Here is a 13,511-nt window from a genome sequence, read left to right as displayed (position 1 = left end):
AGGGCACGGCCTGCCCGTACCTGGGCACGGCTGCTCGGCCGGGCCCGCGGCGCTGGGAGGGGCTGAAGAAAGACTCTACCTGCAAACACGGGAGCGTTCCCAAGGCTTAGGCTCTTATTAGTTTTCTGTGAGCTTAGCCAGTGCTTCTTAACAGGCTTTTCTCCCCTATTAGTAATTGCCTCCTTCCTCCTGCTGTGGCATCCTAATAATTACATCAAGCACAGCAGAGCTTGCAGCCGTGGGCTTTGGATGTGTCTGTCCATCTCGTTTTTGTGAGTAGCATTGTGCTAAAGAATACAGCGTTTGGTTCTCTTTGCTTTTCTTTAAATAGAAGAGAAGCTTAGCCCTTATGCTTAACCTGACCCTGATCTTTTTTTTTTTATTATTTTTTTTAAATTGAACAAAGCGATCGGAAGGACAGCGGGTAGCCATTCAGATCTTGTCGGAGGGATTTTGGAAAGCATTTTAGTAAGAAAAGACTTGATTTCTAGAATCCTTAGATTTCTAGTGTGTGGGGGAGTAATAGTCATTAATGATTTTGGGTTTTCTCTACACTCCTCCCACAAAAGCATGTGTTAAGGCACAGGAACTAGACTATAGAAACATCAAGCGACTTACCCGGGCTGCCCTGCTGAGATGGATACTGGCTCAAACCAGAATTACCCGGTGCCTTTCCGTGCTGCTGGAAGTCTCCTTTTATGTCTTTGAGCTGATGTTACTGGTGCCTTGCTCATACAGACAGTCGAGATTATCAAAGTGCCCTGAAAATCAACAGAAATAGCCCCCGTGTCCTGGGCAGCCCCACGCTGCCGGACCAGCCTGATGTTGGCGCAGTGGGAGGGGGCCGGGTGACCCCAGGGTGTCACCCCGCGGGTGTCCTGTGACCGTGGAGCTGACCACCCAGCTCCAGCTGGGGTGGGATGAACAGCTCCCATCTCCCCTTCCATGCAGGGATGTTTCTCACTCTTGTAGTGGGATCAAGGCTAAAAGGCTTAATCAGTGTGTCAGGAAGTACTGAGTGTTGCTCCGGGAAGCAGCAGAGCTGCGGGAGGCAGAGGAGGCAGCCAGGCACGTGTTTCTTGCCCAGCGATGGTAATTCGGCCATTCCTCCCTTTCTTCTTGTCAGCTCCTCCAAAGGCTCTTCCCCCCTGCAGCGGCAGCCCTGCAGGAAGAGTCTGCTGAGTTTTATACCTGCCAGCTGCCTTTCTCCTCGCCTCACTTCTGTAGCTGAACTCTTGCATCAAACTCACGTTTCTGGGCTTTGTTTTAATTCAGCAGGACAAAACTAAATTCTCTTTTTCTTTGCCTTCAGAGGCTTTTCAAACCCAGTCAGGCTGTGCAGTGCAGACCTCCGAGTTGTAAATGAAAATGAATTAAAGCTCTCTCAGCCTGTCATCTCAGAGTTTATGAACTGCCAGAAGCTGACCCCTGAATAACAATGAAAGGGCCTTGAAACCTGCTCTTCCCTGAAGGGTCTGGATAGGATGATGTTCAATGGAAAACTGACACTTTTAGTTCACCCCAGAATGTTTTATACTCCTGGGGTGGGGGCGTGGGGCGTCAAAGAAGAGCTGCTGAGAGCCAGGAGGGAGCAGCCTGCTCCCGGTAGAGTGTTCCCCATCTCCTCTCTACCCCGCGCTTTTGCTGAAGGGCTTAATGCTTGTACACTGCATTTTGTAACTAATTCACTGACCCTGCTGCAGCACTTTAAGTGATGAAGTGGATGCAGAATTCTACCTCTGTCCCTTGTTTCCAAGGCAACCATCTTGCCTCCCTTCTCCAGAAGTGTCACACTTAATTTGTTCAGTCATAGATACGATTGCAAGAATTTATAGCAAGAAAGGGAAGGCACTTCCACCTTCTATTAGCGGAGGTGCAAATTAACCTGCTGGGCTAGTGCCTCCTCCTGAGGCCCCGGGGCTGCCGTGCCACCTCCCCAGGTGCTCCTGCTCACCCCGGGTCCTCCCGCGAGGTTGGGAGGGTGCCTGGCGGGGGCTCTGCCTGGCTGTTCAAACCCCGGGTCCCGAGCCCCTTGGGCAGCCGCGTGTGTTCCCTCTGTAGATCCCTTTGCAGGCGCCGAGCATGCTCCTTCGCCTCTGTGCCTGCCCAGAGGGAGCGAGCGGGTTTCCCTTCACCTCTGCTGCCCCACGTGTACTCGTGGGCTGTCCCCGTCCCTCGTCCTCGGTGCCGTGACCTCCCCTCTCGGCAGGACACGCACAGAGCCCCCCTGCGCTGCTTTCTCGCCGAGGCAGCGGGTCTGCCTGCGTTCCCTGTGGCAGGCACGTGGAAGGAATCTTTGGTTCTTCTACCCACGCTCTGCAAATCGGTTTCGTAACGCACCAGGGCATGTGTGACGTGTTGAGAAGCGCGAGTCTCCACCTCTGCACAGAACACCTCAGTGAGTCCGAACTGTCACCTCTGGCCCCAGAACCAGCTGGGGGGGAACGGCCTCGCTTTCCTACTTCTCTTTCTTTATGAACCTGACTTAAGGACTTGGACATCCCTTGATACTACAGGAGTTGGAGCAGTGATTGCAGGGAGGCCGCTGTGTATTTATTGCTGGCCTGTTGCCTTCCCCCAGGGCGTACTGTGGTGTGCCTCCTGCGTTCGTCCTCCAGAGGACTGAATTAAACCAGAGCGCCGGTAGTTGCTTCTTGTGGTGGCAGTGACCTTCCCGTAAGCTTGAAGCCCTTACACGTATCGTGGGAGGTGGAGAATCATTCATAACCGATCCTTGCTGGCAGGGTGGTGATCTGCAGCTTGGCATCTGGTTTCAGAGAAAATTGTCCATATACAAAACAAGGGAACTGAAATGTTTGTGACCTAGAATGGGAAGTGAATTAGCTGTAAGTATTTGGGAGCTGCAGCTGTGCTTACTGAATCTTATTTTAACCTTGCTTATACCAGAACTTGAAAAGAGCAGTGATGACTTCTGATGTGAAATCCGAGCTTGGAAGCTGCAAACCAGACAGGCTCATTAAGCGTTGGTCAGCCCAGTTCCTTTTTTCATTCAGTCCTTGACCCTTGCTGTTTTATCTCCCTGTAGATTACAGCAGCCGGTCTGGACACCACTTCTCAACTGGCAGGATCACAATTAATACTTGGGCTGCAGCTGTCTGGAGTTTCTGTGCTTTGCAGGCGCTCTCAGCGAGCTTGCAAAGCAGGAAGACAAGATTTCTCGCTACTGCTCCCTTCACTCTGTTTCAGAGGGCTGGGAGTGGCGACGTTTCGCAGACCAGGGAGGAATCTGCCCCTTCCAGGGGATGATCTGCACAAGGGGCACGTCTGAGATCTGCAGAGGCTTTTCTTTTCCCTTGGTGTTAAAGCAACAGCCTGGCAGCCCCAGGCAAAGGGCGATGTTTGTGCCAGTGTAGTTGGCTCAGAAAACATCGGTGAGACTGGGAGTAACAGGGACAATAGGGCTCTGGGTCAGCAGTGCTCTAACCCAGCTGGTTTAGGGTCGGCAGCGAGGGCCGGGTGAGGAGGGACAGCTCGTCTGCCTTGCTGACTGGTGGCAGGGTTGCACTGTGGGAGAGTTGCTGCTTTCTGGCTTAGTCAGTGGCCAGGAGCTTCTTGAGCCAGATTAGGGCGTTTGCTGGAGCCAGTGGTCCTCAGCTGAAGAGCAAATCTGCACTAATAACATTTAGCACCGGTGCAGAAAGCAGAATATCTGTCCCTGCTGGAAAACTGCTTGCCAGGAAATACTCTGCCACTCCATACAGAATTGCTTGAGGCTTCTTCCAAGAGGTCTTTGAATTTTCTTAGAACTTCAATGAATTTCTCTTCTCACTCTGTACCCTCATTACCATATATGCATATGCAAGTATTTGAAATCACCTCCCAGAGGATGGAATCATTATGACTAGAGTACAGTGATTCAGGTTTCTACTGTTAATAAAAACCTATTTTTACTCTTCTGCTAAGTAGGACAGAAGGGAAGAAAGAGGCAGAGCTGGAACACAGCAAAATAAAAACACTAGTTGCTGTAGACTTCTAGGCTTTCTCCCTTCAGAATATTCCTTTTAAAGGCAGTCATTCTGATCTCACTTGTCCTGTATCTTCTGTCCTCCTCAGATCCCTGGTGTTTAGTTTGGATCCCCATAGCCCCTGGCAAAAAATCCCCAGGGGCTGCGTTGCTGGTCTGTCCCTGTGCGAGATGATCCTGCGGGGCCGGAGCGGCCCAGGCGGAATTTGCAGTCGCTCCCCTGGTGGAAACGGTCTCTGGAGGGAGGGGAGCGGGTGCGGGGCGTGGTGCCACGCGCGTCGCCCAGGCTGCCGGCCCCGGGACTTGTGAAGCTGTTGGCCAAAGTCTAGTTGTGTTGGACCTGCTCGGCCCCTGCTAGTCCGGTAGCCAGGGCGACCTTTTACTTGGCTCCTGCGATGCTTCTCCATGAACCAGAGGCCGCCCGTAACGGATCAGCTCTGGGTTCAGTTCTCTGGCACCACGGGGGTGAGCGGGGAGGAGCTCGGCACTGGCTCGCTGGGGATTGTCCGTCCCTTCGGGCTGTCGGCGTGGAAGGACGGAACATGGTTCCTTGCACATGCTCTGTGATTAGCCAAAATACATTTCCTTTAAAAACTTGAGGCTGTAGGGACTCCTTTGCTCTTTCTTAGAGCAGAGGGCACGGCAGGCTGCCGTTGCGATGCAATTGCTACAGAAAAAAACAGATTAAAGATGCTAATTGTGAAGGGCTCGCTCCTCCTTCACATAGCTGATTTTTCCCAATAGCTCCATCTTCACTTATCTCCTAACTCTCTGCTGTTGCTGGATAGTTTTGTTAGAATGCCACTTTTTTTTTTTTTTTTTTTTTTTGGCCTACTGTCAAAGCAGTGTAAGACTAGAGCTAAATTATAATTAGTTCTGTGCAGGACATGCATCCAACCATCCAACCCTTACTTGCTAAAATGAATTGGGACTGGAGGGATAAAAACCAGATGGCTCAGGTTTATAAGAGCTCTTTGGTCAGTGGCTTCAGGCCTTCCCAGTGGTTACTGGCCAGAGGTTACTGGGTGCCAGAGTGAGCTCTGGGGGGAAGCGCTCACGTCACCCCAGGCTGGTCCAGGGCCGCCAGGAGTGGGTGTGCTCTGAGGGGTGGCTGTAGCTCTTGCTCTGCTTCCAAGGTGTGTTTTCAGAGACACCTTAAGCTGCTTCCTAAAGCAGAACCCTTTTGTAGCCTAAAGTGAACTTTGAAAACGGGGAGAAAGCTTAGACTTTCTAAGCTGCCTCCTGCCCTGGAAAACTGAGTGTCTCTGTGCAGGTAAGTGCGTCTGCAGGATGTGTAGCCAGGTGAGCGCGAGGGCAGTTCATCTGGTGAGGGTTTTTTTCCCTTTTACTGTGCAAAGACCAGGCAGAGTCGATCCCGGGGGCCTGAGTGACACCCAGCCCACAGCGCAGGAACCGGGGGGTGAGTTCAGTGCCGATTCACAGTTTATCAGGAGAGCAGGCGGCGGCTCAGGGGATGGTCCTACACGGGGGTGTTGGTGCCTCCTGACCATTCCTCCAGAGCAAGGCCCCAGCGAGAGCCGGGTGTAGGACAAGCCCCCCCGCGAGGCGGGACAGCCCACGCCACCCCAAAGGCAGCAGAACAACGTGGTTTGTCGGGGAGGGGGCGACTGGATGGCCATTGCCTGACCTCTTCGTTCAGTAGCCACGGGCAACCGATTCTCCCTGCAGCAGGATGAGTTGCAGGGGGAGTAGCAGGAGGTGTGAGGGCTGGAAAGGCGTGTTGGAAGTCCCTTGGTCTGGAGGAACTGCTGTTCCCACCTGCGTTCAGGAGAGGGTCGCTGGAGTGTGGAGGCCAGTTTCCAGTCTAGGAAATTCCAGTGGCCATATGCAGCGCTGGGGCAAGTCCCAGAGACACTCTGGTGTTGGAACATCACTGTGAAAGTGTGATGAGAATGTAAGAGGCCACCCATACGGCTTCTGAGATGCTGATGTGATGCTCTTGGACTCTTTGCAGTTGGTTTCGTAAGAAACACGCTCAGGCAGAGGCTCTGGTGCCCATACCTCCCAGCCCAGAAACAAAGGACAGGTGGAGAAGCATGACGGCGGTGCCTTATCTGGAAGATCTGCATGGCTACAATGAGGAAGATGACGATGATGACTTGTATGGCATTGAAGATGATATCATCTACACTCAGGACTTCACAGTACCAGGTAGGAGAGAATGATGCTGGGATGGGTAGGGCAGAAGTAGCTTGCTTTTTTTTTTTTTTTTTTTTTTTTTGTCTCTTTAAAGCTTTTGAGGAAGGGCCTCAAGGTCTGAATAATCCTTTCAGCAGTGGAGGAGACTATTGATTAGGAAGTGGTGTGAGTGACGCGTGGTGAGCGAGCCGTGACGCTCCGGATGCCTCAGTCCTTTATTTGATCAGCCAGGATGCCCCTTCCTGTGTGTTACCCGCACGGCAGCTTCCTTCCTTCATCCAGTAACGGCTCGCTCCTGCTGGCCTCTGTTGTTCAGCACATTTAATTCTTTTGGCCAGTTTTGCTAGACTGAGTTATTTTGGAGCAGAGCCCTAAAATGACTCAGTGTTCAGAGTAGATGGCACATCTGGGGACGGAGGGTGCTTGTAGCCTCAGACCTTTCTTCTGCTCCAGTCTTGGTAACTCTCTGGTTACAGAACTGCTTCTTTCTTTATTAGGGGTTTCCTGTTGTTTCAAGGTAAGCCAGCCAGTAAGTACAGGCGTGCGTGTGGTTTTAACCACGCAGCTCTTGCAGAGTGCTGGTGATGGAGCAGCTCCCCTCCCTCGGCCGCTCGGGAGCTGGCAGCCATGAGCAGGGGGCTGAAGGGCTCGGCTGCAGACAGGGGCTGCTCGGCTTTACCAGGGCAGCAGCGGTTCCTCGCTGCTGCTGCTGCCCCTGTTCTCGCTGCCCACTCCAACAGAACGGCAGATTTGAGGTGAATCGCTCCGGCCTGGTGTAATTAACCCCTTTGGAGGGAGGGTTTCAGGTGCTTTGTGTGGGGATGTGGATTTACTTCACCACAGCGTGATTAGAGGCTCCTGTGAGTGACCTTCCCCTGTGATACAGAAAAAGCCCCAGATTCTGCAGTTCAGGACTAAACAAGCTGCTTTAGTTTTTCCCTAATGTGGCCTGGTGGGCTTCTGCGAACCTGAGTTAGAGCAAGGGCTGGTTTTACCAAATCTTGCACCAGAAGCCCTTGTTTTTCTCTTGGTTTCCTGGTTAGGTGGAAATTGCTCTTTTGAAGCACTGTCATCAGAGGATAAAGTGTCAGGCCTTGAGTTGTAATAAGCCTCTAGTTGTCCCCAGTGCTCAAAGCTTCCTTGGGCAACAACTTGACCCAAGATGGGCTCCCTGGGCAGCAGCTTCCGAGGGGAGAGGCTGCGCCGGGACGAGGGGTCGGGGGTGGAGCTGCCAAGACGAAGGGAGTCTCAGCGAAGTCAGATCTGTTTCCAAGTGCTGATTCACTAGTGGCAGTTGGGTAATTTATAACCTTTTCTAATAGGACTGATGTCCCCGTGCCAGCTGGGTGACCTGCAGAGCTCTGTCCTTTGCTCTCTTCTTACAGCCCATAGACTTTTGGGCTAGAATCTGTGCAGGGCCAGGCCCTTCCCTCGCAGCTCAGGGGCGGCTTTGTGAAAGGAGGGATCCTCTTAAGAATGCGATAGACCCACTGAAGGACGGACTTGATTGCTAGGGCCTTCCTCAGTGCAGGAGCAGGAGGGAGGAGCAGCCACCTGCATTCCTGTTGTCAGAGGTCGGCCCTTGCCCCCGGCAGAGCTCGCCGGGAGCAGCCCCAGCGTAAGTGCCTGAGACGTGATTCTGCAGAAGTCTTGGGGCTGGAAGCCCTGTCACAGACACTGAGGCCTGAGCACAGCAATGAGGCTGCCAGGCTTGAAAATCCATAACCAGCATCACTTACATCCGTTTCTAATTTTCCATTTTCCATTATGAACTGACTTCAGGAGGCAAAAGGAAGGTAGGGCTGGTCTGTGTGTGCCTGTGACCTCCCTTGGAGGCCCAGCCTGCCCTGTGACAACCTCTGCGAGAGCGGGTCTGTTGCTCTTCACACCTGACTATCTCACAGCCGACCCAAGAGCCCACAGAACCGTCTGTTTCTGCTTCTTTTGGTGTCAGACTAGAGAATAAGCGTGTGCGTGTCTCTAACGCTGCTCTGTTGCTTCCTGTGCGTTCCCAGCTGCAGAGAAGGAAGCTGAGGCAGGGCTTAGAGGACAGAGCGGAGCGCTGAGCGGTCCTGAGGAGCTGTTTGCAGAGGGCGGGGGGCTCCCACCGCCCCTGAGCGCAGAAGAGGAGCGTGAGGCTTAGCCTAGGCCCTGGAGGCGCTGCCCTCCTGGGCTTCCCCTGGCCTGAGCCAGTGGCTGTGGCTGGGGAGTGCGGGAGCACCTCCTTGCTTCGTCAGGATCCTGCCTGTCTCCAGGACAGTTGTATTATTTCCACAGCAGATAACTTTATTCTGCAAGGGGATCTCGTTCTGTATGGTTTGGGTTTGTATTTTTCAGCAAAGGTAGCGCAGGGGCTCAGCACGCTGCAGAGGAAGGTGCTTGGTGACCCCTTTCAGAGTGGGTTACTCAGCTTGTGAGATCCAGCCCGTTCCTGTGGCCCTGCCCCACGAATGATTTACAACAGAAGATGCATTCGGGCCTGTTCTCACCTTAGTTAAGACATTTGGTTCCTTTTTAGCTTATCCAGTGGCAATCAGCCTGCGTTGCTGTTTGGTTTATGCACTGAGTGTGATTAAAAAGTGGAAGCTGAGGCAGACTTCTAGCATCAGAGGGTGGCTGTGTGTCCAGCAGGCCCGGGACAGAGCCGTCTGTCCCGCCTGCTGTTTGAGGGTCTCTGGTGCCTTGGGAAGAACGTGCTGCTCTGCCCTCCCCTGGGGATCAGTGGGCGAGATCCTCTTCTGGGACCCAGACCTCCTCCTGCCGTGGGTGGCTGTGGGCAGCGTCACTGCCCCAGGGGCCCGGCTTGAGCTCGGCCTGAGCCCAGCTCCTCCCAGTGCTCCTCCGGCCGCCGCCTGAGCCCTTGGCCCCCACACATGGGCCGGTGACTCCGGTCACAGGAGATGGTCTCCAGCACGGTCGTGTCAGCTATTACACACTCCTAATGCAAACAGCTTCTTTAAACCCAAATAAGAGCTGTCACTTCAGAAGATGACAGGCAAATTACTGTAAGATTTTTTTTTAAAGTTCTTGTGCGTAATTTGTGCTGTTTCAGAGGGATTAGAGACCTGAAGGTTAATTGTGGCCCCACAGAGCAGCACTTCCCAGGTCACGGTTAGCCGGGGTGGTTGGGCTGGACGTGACTTTGGTTTAACTGGTGAGTGGTGACGAGTTTTAACCTTTTAGTTATTTCAGGAGTTGTTGTTTAATTGCTCAGGGAGGCGGTGAAGTTAAGTGCAGTTGCCAGCCAGGCTGGGTCTTCCCTTCCCAGTGCTTGGGCCTCTGCAGTGTTGGTGCCCAAGGGGGGGGTTGCTGGGGGCTGTCCCACAGCTCTCGGGCTGGGGGCTGGAGCTCAGGGCGTCCCCAGGGAACCCTCCAGCGCAGGAGGAGGATGGATCTGTGCGGGATGTTCTCGCGCTGCCGGGCAGGGCCCTGGCTGAGGTAGGTCCTTGAGTCTGAGCATGGGTGGCTCGTTCCCGCCCTTGATTTGGGAACATCCTCGAGCACGGAACAAATTCTCCCTCAGACAAGTTGCCCCTGGCTTGGCTTGCCCTGGAAAGTACCAAGCGTAGTCCAAAGTGTCCCCAAAGCCAGCCGAAATGGGTTTGGAGTTGAGCACCGCAGAGCTGAGAACCGATCCGCTGTGATGGATCCTTCCCGACTTCACCCCAGAGCTCCTGCCCGGGCCGTGATGGGGGTCGGGCTGCTCGCAGCGCTCACAGAGCCCTTAAAACCGGGCCCAAGAGGGTAAGGGGCGCTGCAGGGGTGGGCTCTGAAGGTGCAGTTCGCAGTTTCAGTGTTTGCAGTGGACAGAAACCCCCTCCCCACAGGCACAGCGCGTGAAGCAGCCCCTGGAGGGCCGGGCCGAGGGGGGAGCAGCTCCCACACGGAACACACGTTAATCCTGGGTTTGACCCGAGTCCTGTGCAGGATTCTTTTGAACTCGCTCAGCTCCGTGTGACTGTTATATTTCTAACAGTGACGCCATATTAAAATAAAAATTTATAAAAAACTTGTAAATGACTGATGAATTCAGCTGTGGCTGCGCTGGGCAGCCAGAGCAGGAGCACGAGTGACTCACAGTGGGGAGTGGGTGTTCAGCTGGGGAGGGAGCAGAGGGAACCTCATTAAATCTTTCGTCCTTCAGAGGAAGAAGGGGCTTTGAGAATGTGCTTTTATTTCTAAAGGGTTATTTAAAGATTTATGCAGCTCTTTAGAGAGATTTAAATGTTAGAGCCCCTGGTTCAATCGGTGTTAAACATCTCGTGGAGGGAAGTGCTGAGGAGAGGGGAACTGCGGTGCGGCGCACACGGAGCCGCCTCTCCAGAGCCGCGTGCGCAGGGAAGGGATGGAAGGGATGGAAGCAGCTCACTCCTTGCTTTGTGCTGCCTTTCAGATTCAGAAGCTGTGCTCTGCTTTCCTCTCCCCTGACATTAACCCCTTCCTGCGCTGCAGCCCAGGCCTCCTGCAGAGGCGAACTGCTGCGGAGCTTTGTGTTTCTCTCCCTTAGCGTTCAGTCTGAGCCTGGAAAATAAAGCCAGGACTGGAGTCTAAGGAAAGCCCGGTGCCTGGAGAGGTGCGTTTCTGGCTGCAAATCCTGTATCTGAGCTTGTGTCTGACAAACACCACAATTGAAAAGCTCTTCATGGTTTTATTTTGAAACCTTTTTTGTGCCTGAATGAGCTGGATGGAGCCATTAAGAAATGTGAGAGGTGGCAAGGACGAACACGCACGTTCTCAACGCCTCTCTCAGCCCTCCCCCCCCCTTTTATTTATTTTATTTTTAGCCCTCTTCAGCCGGCAGTGGTAAGGTAGGATGTAGCTGTTCGAGCAGACACAGCACTGGGTCACTGGCTTCCGCGTGGGCAGACAGTTGCCAAGACTTCATCCCATGTTGAATTTTTATTTTCATTAATTTGAACGTCAGCAACTGTCATTGGTGAAGGAGGTAAAATTAGCTCGCAGCTCGCCCTCCCTCCTTGGGATCCATAAGAGCCTCCTGGGACTGCGCTTTTGAAGCGGGGTGGGAGGGGGAGGAGGGAAGAGGCACACAAAAGACAAATGAACTGTTTGGATTTTTTTTTTTTCCCCCTCCCCAGTCAGAAATGTTAATTAACTTGGCCTGAGTTCAGCTGAGGGAGGGGAGGGAGAAGTGTTCAGCTTTGCTCCGATCAGGGTTATTTGAGGCCCCGCAGCTGAGCAGTCGGGGTGGGGTGAGAGGGGCACGGACCCTGGGCTGGGGTGGGCATGGCCGGGCTGCGAGCGGCTCCACGCCATGTCCCTGGGGCAGCTCTGGGGCCTCCCCCTGCTCTGGAGGGGCTCCCCCAGCAGGGCCGCCTCAGCCCCTTCCAACCACCCCCCGCTTCAGGGCTCGGAAGCCGACGGCTCCACTGTGGGGGGGTTTTGCTCCGGGCCCCCGAGCTGCGGCCCTGGCCAGGCCCTGGCGGGAGGTGCCGGGAGCCCCAGGGCCCCACCGGGAGCTGGATCCATCAGTGCTGGGCTCGGGATCAGTCGGGGTGATGTCTCGGGGCAGCTCCTGCCTAGGCCCGGCTCAGCCTGGACCTGGTGCTGGTGGATGTGCTGGATCCAAGCCCCGACGCCACATTTTCCGGCAGCTCCGCTCGGGGTCTCTGTGCTTGGGAGGTTTCAACGAGCCGGGACCGGGCTCCCGCTGCCTTCGCTGCTTCGGGGTCTGTGTGGGCGCCCAGCGAGTCTGATCCCGCTGCCCAGCACGAGCCCTCGGGGCAGAGGGAGGTGGGTGCTGCAGTGACTGTGTCTGCGCAAGGTGCCCTCCGCGGCCCCTCGCAGCAGCTTTTGTTTCCCAACCACCTCTTGGCCCGTGCGTGGCCGCCAGGCACCCCGAGGGCCGTGTGGGGACAGAGGACAGGAGCCCGCAGCGACACCAGGGAGGGGTGAGGGAGCGCGGGGGTCCAGGGTGGACCCCGCTGTCCTCCTCCCAAGGAGAAGGGGCTCTCCCTCCTCCCAGAGCCCAGCAGCAGTGGGGTGATCGCTGGCGCAAGTACAGAGATGACGTGCTGCTCGGCCTTGGCGGAGAAAGGATTGAGCATCCTTTAAAGAAAATTATACATAATCGTCTTACAGCCTTCGCTTCCACTCAAACCTCTGAGTCATAACTGAAGGGCCCTGGAGCGTGACGTTCCTGCTGGAAGGAAATTGCCTCGGCTGGATCCGGTGGGGGGGAGCCGGGGACCTGACGAATCCTCTCCTCATCCCCACGTCTGACCGGGGGATGCGCCACGGTGCCCATGGGAGCCGGGCTGGTTCTGTGGTGGTTTCCCCCCCTGCCCTGGGCCTTGGCAGTGCCGGGGGGGGCCCTTTGTCACTCCCCGGGTGAAGGGACGTGACTCGAGCCCCACTCCCGCCATGGCAGTGGGCAGATGCCTCGGGACGTGGCTCTTCGCTGGCTCTGCTGAGTCACGCCGAGCCGACAGGTCGGGGAGGGGAACGGGGCTGGTTTGAAGCTGTTCTCCCACCCGGGTGGCCACGAGCTGGCTGCTGCCGGGGGGCTCAGGGTGGGCGCAGCGGCCACCTGGGGCAGAGGGGTGACACCGTCCTTGAGGCCGGGACCGGCCGGGACCGTGGCTCTCGCTCACTGCCGCGGGTTTCCTTCTCTCCCGTGTGCTGGGGGGCAGCGGCTGCTCTGCGCTGGGGAAACCGGGGAGAAACCAGCCCGGGGAGGGAGCGGGGAGGGAGGTGCCGTCCCGGGCTCCCTGCCTCGCGCATCCCCCGTTGGCGCTGCCTCACCTCTCCCTTCCCCTGCAGGACAGGTGCCTGAGGAGGAGGCAGGGCAGAACGGGCAGAGCCGCTGCAGAGCGCTGCCCAAGGCCGTGTGCATGAACGGGACGGAGCCGGGACAGCTGAGCACCAAATCGAAGGCAGAGCGGCGGGCGAGCGCCTCTTCCAACCCCTCGCGCAAGGCCTGCTCGGCCAGCAGCAAGATCCGCAAACTCTCCACCTGCAAACAGCAGTGAGGCGGGAGCCCCGCGCGCCCCACAGGTACGGGCAGCCCGGCCCCGGGGGGGCAGCGGGGGGGATGTCAGAGCCTGCCCGACCGCGGGCAGCAGGAGGGAGCTGGGAAGGTCCCGGGTGTGGAGAGGGGAGAGCGCTGGGCCCTGAGCGACCCCTGGCACCCAGAGCCTGGGTCCCCTGCGGTGCTGGGGGGTGCAGAGCCCAAGGGGGGGGCCCCCCTGTGTCCCACTCTGCTCTGCCCGTCCCTGCGAGCTGCTGCCATAATCCTGTGTCCCCTTCCCTGGGCCGCAGTCAGGCTGTTGTGACCCCCCCACACCCTTTCCCTGACCCTGTGTGTCCCTTGGTGTCCCCCTGGTGTCCCCCCTGCCCCTCTCCCAGC

The 13,511-nt window shown here is 56.0% G+C and overlaps 1 protein-coding gene across 1 annotated transcript in view; it reads left to right on the top strand.

Moving 5' to 3' along the window:
- The window catches only part of STK11 (serine/threonine kinase 11), a 40,089-nt gene extending 26,584 nt beyond the window's left edge, over positions 1-13,505 (top strand). The window contains exons 8-9 of the mRNA XM_026865061.1: positions 5,961-6,157; positions 12,926-13,505. Coding sequence (XP_026720862.1) covers positions 5,961-6,157; positions 12,926-13,134 — 406 coding nt within the window. The 3' untranslated portion in view covers positions 13,135-13,505. The remainder of the gene's footprint in view (positions 1-5,960; positions 6,158-12,925) is intronic.
- The last annotated feature ends 6 nt before the right edge of the window (positions 13,506-13,511 follow it).

Source organism: Athene cunicularia, assembly GCF_003259725.1.
Source record: "Athene cunicularia isolate RWA chromosome 28 unlocalized genomic scaffold, athCun1 chr28_part1, whole genome shotgun sequence".
NCBI lineage: Eukaryota > Metazoa > Chordata > Aves > Strigiformes > Strigidae > Athene > Athene cunicularia.
This window is presented reverse-complemented; position numbering and strand designations above follow the sequence as displayed.